This window comes from Humulus lupulus, chromosome 4 (genome assembly GCF_963169125.1).
Source record: "Humulus lupulus chromosome 4, drHumLupu1.1, whole genome shotgun sequence".
Taxonomy (NCBI): domain Eukaryota; kingdom Viridiplantae; phylum Streptophyta; class Magnoliopsida; order Rosales; family Cannabaceae; genus Humulus; species Humulus lupulus.
In genome coordinates, this window is record NC_084796.1 from 44,085,238 (window position 1) to 44,094,167 (window position 8,930).

Below are 8,930 nucleotides of genomic sequence, written 5' to 3' on the forward strand. Positions count from 1 at the left end.
TGGGGCATTCAGTACCCCCTCTATCAAATAGCACAAACTCAGCTTAAATGCATCTTCTGGGTTTGTCGAGGCCTTCAAAGCATCTTCTAATTGGCCAAAACTAACCTTCGAATCACCATTAAAGTATTCATGGATGATCCGATCACTTGAAAGATGCTCTCTCAACTCGTCTAGGGACGGGGTGTTCCCAAAATTCAGCCCAGTGACTAGGGCAAACTCTGCAATTCCAAATTTGCAAAGAATGTTGCCCAAGTAGAAGTGGCCCTCTTCAGCCTTCTTGCTTTCCACCTTCCGCAACATAAATTGATGCAGCAGAACCCCAGAAAAATTAAACGACTTAGCCTTGAAGAATTGTCCCAACGGGCATGCCTGTGCCTGTTCAATTAGCCCATGCCTCTTAAATTGCTCTATAAGGGTTTCCAAGTAAGCAGTACCCCTATAAGTGACACGACTAGGAAAGTGATTCTCCAATGGCACAATCAATTCAGGCATCTGAAAAAAAAAACAAAAAAAATGTTAAAAATGTAAAACAATCTAGTAACTATCGAGGCATGTGATAAGATCAGTCATATGCTTAATATCATCTAGTTACTATCGAGTCCTATCGAGACCTATCGAGGCAGGCGCTAAGATCAACCATATGCATAATCTCATCTGGTTACTATCGAGTCCTATCAAGGCAGGTGCTAAAATCAGCCATATGTGTGATATCATCTTGTTACTATCGAGTCTTATCGAGGCCTATCGAGGCATGTGTTAAAATCAACCATATGCATGATATCATCTTGTTACTATCGAGGCCTATCAGGGCAGGTGCTAAAATCAACCATGTACCCCATATCATCGAGTCCTATCGAGGCAAAGGCTAAATCAGCCATATAGCCAATAGCATCGAGTCCTATCGAGGTATATGCTAAAAAATTTCTATATTCTTAAAATATCACCGAGTCTTATCGAGGCCTATCGAGGCACAGTGAAATCCAGACCCTAACATATACTATCGAGTCCTATCGATTTCTATCGAGGTGCATAAAAAATCTCGAAAATAAACCCATATTTCTTCATTCCCCAGCCCCGATCTATCCTATGAACAAAAATCAACAAAAAAACCAGACACATACACATATTGCAGTTTAAAAAGGAAATCCCTCACCTTCGCTTTCTTTGGGGTTGTTTCCTTAAAGTTTGGTCTGTTTTCTCGACGTTCTTCTCATTTGCCTTCTCCGATCGTCAACTCCGACAATGTCCGAGCCACAGATGCTTGGTCGTGATCGTGGAAGACAATGCTTCTCCAATTTGCTTGGGTTCTAACGAATTAAATTGGGTTTAAGTGTTTTTTCCTTTGAGACTAAGAAAGTGAGAGAGAGACCGAGAAAATACAGAGAGTCTGTAGGAAACAAATATCATGGATATTTTTGGTACTAAGGTAATTAGTAGGACCAAAATGAGACTCATATAGTAATAGAATATTTTTTAAATACAATCCCCTTACATGCAGTAAAAGTCAAATTTCCCTTAAAGAAATGCATATTTTTTCAATAATTATTAAAATTGACGTATCTTTTTTTTAACAAGGAATAATAGAAAACATAAAGTCTCAAATTTCTCTCGAGCATTAAATACTCAACATGGTGTTGGGATAGGTTGGGTTTTTTTTTCTATTTTTCTATGCTAATAATGAAGAGGAGAGTGTGGGAGTGGCGAGCTCGTTTTCATGCTGTATAAATCTTCAACATGAGCAGATTGAATGTAAATATTGATTTCTTTTAACTTTAATTTAAAAAAAAAAAAAAAGGCAGAGAACAACACTTGTCCATTACTCTCTCTCATGATCCCAAGTCCATTTTGTATTTATAAAATAGTGACAAAACATAACTCCAAAAGCGCATCATATTCTTACCCAATATCATCATCAATATCATTATCATCATAAAACTCATAGTCATCTTCAACTTCATGCCTCCCCTCAACATTTCTACACTCGCTACACTCGACCGTCACATTCACTTCCTCCCAAATTATAATATTATATGCTCTCTTTTATATCCTCAATTTCCCAAAATTTAAGATTAAATACATTTCATTTTTTATAACACCATTTTTAAATAGTATATTTTTTAAATAATAATAACAATTTTGAATAGTAGAATCTTATATTGAAATAAAAATAATTTATGAATTTTCTGAATAAATTTTACAGAAAAATTTAAATTAATAAGGTGTGTACCAACTAACTTATATCATTATTACAATTTAAATATACAATTATTTGTCAAATTAATAAATAAACACTTACTATTTTTTATTTTCTTAATAATGCCTTTCTATATTCTTAATAATGCCTTTCTATAGAATATGAAGGTTTCGATTTTTTATTTTGTCCGGGGGTTTCGATTTTTCTTTTAAATGCACACTTTTTAAATAATTTTGTTTAACTATTTTAAATAATATTTTTAAATCATCTTTTGAGTGATATTGGAAATTTATTATCTCTCATTTCAAGTATAATTCTATAACATATCTTATATTTTATGAATTAAATATATACTTACTACTGATAATAAATTTATTTGATTAAATTTTTTATCAATAAACAGTTGTCTTTTTTGTAAAAAAAAAGTTTCTATATCGTCTCAGTAACAAATTGGAGTAGAAGATTTCAATTGAGAATGTTAAGTAGCATTAATAAATTTAAAATAAAATCAGGTGAAAACTTTTGAAGCAGAAAATTAGAACGAAACACACGCGCTACGATATCGAGTGGTATAAAATATCCTATTACAACAAAACCGCGGCGTGTTCGAATCTATCAAGTAAAGAATTTTCTCGATTAGTATATAGCCACTAACAACGTACAGCACAAAGAATATACACACGACACGTGTCACCCTAAGGGCCTCAAGGTAATTGGACAACTTGTTGGTTGTCTCCAAAGTCAACATGACTTTAAGACCCTATTAGTGAAATTACCATACTGTCCCAGACATGTACAGCTAGCTCCTTTCATTGGTCTAAACTTTGAAAACAATAATAAGCCCATCACACAATTTCAGTAATGAAATGAAAGTGCTTTCTTTTTCTTTTCACATATATATATTTCCTCTGACTATGTCTGAGCTGTAAACCTCAGGCTGAAATTTTGAAAGAGAGAGACAAAAAAAGAAAGTCTTTTTCTTCAATACAACTACAATAAACCTGTTTTTTTTTTTTTTTTGGGTTTGGGAATGGTAAGGATGGCAACCTTTGGAGGGACTACCCAGAAGTGTAAGGCTTGTGAGAAGACTGTATATTTGGTTGATGAGCTTACTGCTGACAATAGAGTCTACCATAAGGCCTGCTTCAGATGTCACCACTGCAAACGCACCCTCAAGGTACCCCAAAAGCAATCATAATCGTAAACATGGTTTCTGTCTATTTTGATCATATATTTGTTTGTATATCTATGTGTATCTTGATTGTTATTTGAGATCATGTATAAACTGAGCTCAATCATGGCCTTTTCTATCTGGGTTTTGTTTAGAGATATGGATCGTAGTGCTTAACTTTTGTATTTGTGGATGACTGGTATGATCTCTTTAGAGAAGAAAATAAAAAAGGGACTTTTGATTCAATGAATAACCATTCAAACAAGAAAGAGGATTTTATTAGTATGGAATTATAAATGTCCTGCATCGTCTCTGGTGTCATTGATTGTATATTAAATATCAAATGTTTCTCTTCATTTTTATTTTTATTTTTTCTAGAAAAGCAATTTATCAATAAATGGTGTATTTATAATTGTACGGTTTCAGTTTTTATTTTTATAAAACTGAAAAAATAAATTAATACGATTTTTTTCAGTTTCCTCTTTAAGCTTAAAAGGATGGTTTATAAAGAAACAGTAAATTTAGAAGTCTTCAAATGATCCTTGAGACATGTAAATAGAAAATGTTTAAAAAAAGTGTCATTTTTAAGGACTTCTATCATATCATTCCTCAGTATTATTAATTACTGTTCAGCTGATAGATATTACCAATCTAAGTGAAAACTCCTGGCTCAATCAATCAGCTTTATATCTGGAAACAAAGATTAAAACACTATTTTCCTGGTCTCTTAAGATAGACCTGCAATTTGGTTTGGATTTGTGTTCTTGCTGCTGCTAGTGCTACATTCTGAATTTAGAACTTATCATTTTGTCTTCTGGTTTTTTCAGCTGAGTGATTATTCCTCTTTTGAGGGTGTTCTATACTGCAAACCTCACTTTGACCAACTCTTTAAGAGGACTGGTAGTTTGGATAAAAGTTTCGAAGGTGATAAGTCGCTTTCCCTTGAAGCATTTTCAACCAATCGAATCCTTCATGCTGAAGCTTAATCCTATCTGTGTTTTTTTCTTTTTCTTTGTGTTTTATTTATCTGTAGGTACTCCTAAAACTGTTAGAGACAGATCAGCAGATCAGGTACCAAGTCTTGTTATATGCTAAGTTATCTCTTTCAATTGTCCAAATCACATTTGGTAGTTGAAATAAAGCATTTTTAGTACTTGCTTGATGATGGTTGCTCCTATTCTATAAATCTTTTATATTTAATTTTTCTATTTTCCATTTTTTTAGTTGTAACTAATTGTGAGTAACTTTTCAGGTCCAAACTAACAGCAAAGTTTCGCGCATGTTTGCTGGTACACAAGAAAAGTGTGTTGCTTGCAAGAAAACTGTTTATCCCATTGAGAAGGTAAAGAGTTCATCCTTTGATGTCTGTACATAAATAAGAGATATGTTTTGCCAATTTTGTTTTCTAGGAAAATCAACCCTAATTTTCCAGAAGCTACAACCAATGGAGATGAAAAAGAAATTGTGTAACTTTTGGCCCTGCAATTGTGTCAGTGAGCTTCTACAGCTGAGGTGTGTGTGTGCTTTCAGGTTGCTGTGGATGGTACATCATACCATAAAGCCTGTTTCAGATGTACACATGGTGGTTGTGTGATCAGTCCATCGAACTATGTAGCGCACGAGCAGCGTCTCTACTGTAAGCATCACCATAACCAACTCTTCAAGGCAAAGGGAAACTTCAGTCAACTTGACAAGCATGAAGATGTGAAAATACAAGATGTGAAGATAGAAGATGTGAAAGGGATGACTGAGAACAGAGTTAACACAGTTCCCGTGGTGGCCGAGTAATTGATTCCATACTATGATCTGCTTCTGATCATAGGATTTTCTCGACCTAAAACAAAAGCAAATTGTTTCTAGTATACAAGAATAGTCTTTGTTTGAGCTTTTCTTTTCATTTTGCTGTTAAATTTTGAATGCGTTGATGAGTGAGTTTTAATAAAACTGTGTTAGGCAAATGTTTTATGCGTTTCGGATTTGAGGCTTGTTATAAAGTTTAAGTCTTCTGTCTGTAATCATTTCTTGTTTTTTAATGTATAACTTTTATACATTACAAAAAAATTGAAATCTTGGACAGAAATTTCTGAATGATGGATCCAAAAACATAATGATATCTCAACCAAGGGGGCAAAGAGTTTTCATGTCTAGAGTCCCTTGACAGATGAACTGGTTTTTCAGGGATTTTTGTGGTTCTTGTTGTGAATGGAATGAAAGCTAGTTTGTCCATGTTTTGTGTTAGGGTGTCAAGAATGTGTTTTTTGATGGGTATGTTCCATCTTTACCAAAGGAATAATGTTATATGAGGCTGAATAATGTCTTTATTCTTTGTCTGCATCAAACATGGGTCAGAGAATTTGAGAATTTTTCTGACATTATATGTTTGTATACCACACAAATTGCTAATTTTTCTTTTGGCTTTAAAACATGTAGACAATTTACATTTCAAGCACAATCACAGGCCTTATGGTTTATCTTTTCTATGGTGGTCCAAAATGCAATATTCATTTATTGCTTTTTTTTAATGAAACTTAGTAATAGGTTTCTAAGCACAGAATTATGAACTGAAAAGAATGTGTAATATTGACTTAATTGATTAAAGAAGGATCAACTCCTTATATACAAGCAGTAGAAAAGAATTAGTTACAACTGAAAACAGAATTAAGTTGATAAGCAACAACTAACTAACTAATACAAACAATAGTAACCAACTAATACAACAACTACTCCTTAACAGGCCCCCTCAAACTCAATGTGGATAAGGAGACCACAGTAAGTTTGTCCTTTAAATCTGAGAAGCGATTGCAAGAAACTGGCTTAGTGAGACAATTCGCAACCAAATCAAGAGCTGGAACATGTTTGACCAAAAGCTGATGATGTAGTACTTTGTCCCTCACAAAGTAGAGGTCAATTTCGATGTGCCTTGTTCTAGCATGAAGAACCAAGTTTGAAGCAAGCATAACAGAGCTTAAATTGTCACACCAGACGGTTGGTGGTGCTCGAAGTGAAACATGAAGCTCACGCAGTAAGGATTGAATCCAAGTTAGTTCAGTGACAACACTAGCTAAGCTGCGAAACTCAGCTTCTATGGAAGACCAAGAGATGTTGGTTTGTTTCTTGGACTGCCAACCAATAAGATTACCTCCAAAGTATACACAAAAACCAGTAGTGGACCAACGATCTTCAGGGTTCGATGCCCAATCTGCATCACTAAAGGCTTCAAGTGTAAAATGGAAAGACTTTTGCATATGTATTCCATGATCAAGGGTGCCAGCAAGATATCTCAATATTCTTTTGACAACAATCCAATGTGAAGTAAGGGGATTGTGCATAAATTGAGCTACCTTGTTTACACAGTATGCAATGTTGGGCCTTGTGATTGCGGCATATTGAAGAGCACCAACGATAGACCTATAAAAAGTGGCATCTTGGACAGGATCACTACCATAGTTGGAGAGTTTCAAAGTTGCATTCATTGGAGTTGCAATCTTCTTATCACCTTGCATTTTTGCTCTACAAATAAAATCTTGGAGATACTTTTTCTGAGACAAGTGAAAACCATTAGTGGTATGAGTTACATGAATACCCAGAAAGTAGTTGACACGGCCCAAATCCTTTAGAGCAAACAATGAATTCAGACCAACAATGAGTTGAGAAACATAGTTGTTAGAGCTGCCCATTATCAAAATTTCATCAACATAAACAAGAACATAGGTGCAATGAGTGGATGTAGCACAAAAAAAGAGGGAAGAGTCAGCATTTGTAGAGACGAAACCATAGCTGAATAGTGCATTAGAAAGTGATAAGTGAATTTTAGATTCACTTATTAGTGTCATTTTACATCTAATTTGTAGGTGTCTAGGTTGTTTTGTTTAGTTTTATGCTTGTGTTGTGTATGTGTAGGGTCCAAGGAGAAGTGGTGCGAAGTTCGTACAAAACGAGAGTGAAACGGAGAAAAAATGAAAAAAAATTGTGAAATAGGGCTGCAGCCTCTTGTTCTAGCGCTGTAGCCCTGTCCTGAAGATTCAGTATTCCAAAATTCGCCTAGGCGCTGCAGCGCCATCATCAGGAGATGCAGCGCAATTTCTTACTTGAATTAGGGCTACAACGTCATCATCAGGCACTGCAGTGCCTGACTGATACAGAGAGCATGTATTTGGCCTTCCAGTAGCGCAACAACGCCCGTTCGAGGGGCAACAGCGCCTGGATCCGTACGAAAAATTTAAGTTACGAATTTTGAAGGGCAAAAGAGGTCTTTTTGAGGAGTTATAAAAGGAAAAGCATAATTAGGGTTCTAATGACATTTTGGAGGAGATTAGACCTAGGATTACATGCTTGGAAAGGAAAAAGGAGGCTAGAATTCATCAACATCACCATCACCATCATTACATCTAGTTTCTTTCTTCATCCTTTTATTTTAGTTTTTAATTATGAACAACTACATTGCTATTGTGTTTAAGTTTGTAATGGAGAATTAAATTCCTTTTGTGCTAGAGTATTAGATGGATCTATTTTGATTATTGAATTAAGGTTTCTATTGTTATCTTTATGAAGTTCTTCTTGTTTGTTCATATCTTCTTGATTTAATTTTCTCATATTAATGTTTGACCATCATTATTGTGAATTGAGATCTAGGATTTATGCTTGAGAAAGATAAACTTAGATTGGACATAGGAAGATTTGACATAGAGTGATTGTGAGATTGAGAGATTCCTTGAACTCTATGAATTTGGCTTAAAAGAATTTTCGCTTAATGACTTCTTGATTAATTAATAGTGAATAGAGATATCACATTGATTAATTGAGATTAAGTGCATTCGTGCTTAAGAAAGAAAGATGCATTATATTATAATTCTAGAAATTACAAATGAGGAGAACTAATTAGGATAATAAAGAAACCATGGTTCATAATTAATATAGTGAAATCATTACTCTAGTACATTTATCTTTTATCTAATCAATTTCCAAGATCATTAGTTTCCATTATTTTGCTATTTCATTTTCTTTATTTTATTGTTTGAGTTATTTGTGGAATTTTCTAATTAAAATTATAGACTTAAAAAGTTATAGTAATTGGTGAATTAAATATTGAATCCATGTGGGTTCGACATCCTTTAAATTAAAACTATATTGTAATACGCTGTACACTTGCGGTAGAAAAATCTGTATCAAGTTTTTGGCGTCGTTGCTGGGGATTAAAATTAATTTTACTAATATTGAAACTTTAAGTCTTGATTTTAAATTAGATTTTAATTTGTTTTGTTACTAACGTTATAGATTGTGCTTGTATTCTCAGTATGTGAAGGAATAGGAGTTATACACCTGTTGAGCCTCTGAATCCTGAAATTGAGCACACACTCTGTCAGTTGAGAACTAAAAAAAGGACTGAAGGGCTTAATATGGACAACAACGGGGTGAACAACAATGGTGACAATGGCATTAATAATAATCAACCAGCAGTTGGTGGGGCTCCACTTAATCCAACGCAGCGGGCATTGCGTGACTTTTGCATGCCCATTGTGAATGAAAATCTCACTAGAATAGCAAATCCAGCCATTGCTGCCAACA

The 8,930-nt window shown here is 34.3% G+C and overlaps 2 protein-coding genes across 2 annotated transcripts; one reads left to right on the forward strand and one right to left on the reverse strand.

Moving 5' to 3' along the window:
- The first annotated feature begins 3,095 nt into the window (after positions 1–3,095).
- Positions 3,096–5,453, forward strand: LOC133830373 (LIM domain-containing protein WLIM1-like). The gene is made up of 5 exons (XM_062260348.1): positions 3,096–3,371; positions 4,193–4,289; positions 4,399–4,436; positions 4,618–4,707; positions 4,896–5,453. Exons 1-5 carry the CDS (start codon positions 3,225–3,227, stop codon positions 5,151–5,153), a joined length of 630 nt encoding a protein of 209 aa, XP_062116332.1. The 5' UTR covers positions 3,096–3,224; the 3' UTR covers positions 5,154–5,453.
- A 632-nt stretch (positions 5,454–6,085) lies between these two features.
- On the reverse strand, positions 6,086–7,198 carry LOC133832128 (uncharacterized mitochondrial protein AtMg00810-like). Its single transcript, XM_062262511.1, has one exon. It carries the CDS (start codon positions 7,196–7,198, stop codon positions 6,086–6,088), a length of 1,113 nt encoding a protein of 370 aa, XP_062118495.1.
- Positions 7,199–8,930: the final 1,732 nt, after the last annotated feature.

Excerpts from the sequence above, each read along its gene's own strand:
- LOC133830373 (XM_062260348.1), top strand. The coding sequence starts at position 3,225 with ATGGTAAGGATGGCAACCTTTGGAGGGACTACCCAGAAGTGTAAGGCT. Across the intron at positions 4,290-4,398 it reads TTTGGATAAAAGTTTCGAAG|GTACTCCTAAAACTGTTAGA; the intron begins GTGATAAGTCGC and ends ATTTATCTGTAG. Across the intron at positions 4,708-4,895 it reads CTGTTTATCCCATTGAGAAG|GTTGCTGTGGATGGTACATC; the intron begins GTAAAGAGTTCA and ends GTGTGCTTTCAG.
- LOC133832128 (XM_062262511.1), bottom strand. The coding sequence starts at position 7,198 with ATGACACTAATAAGTGAATCTAAAATTCACTTATCACTTTCTAATGCA.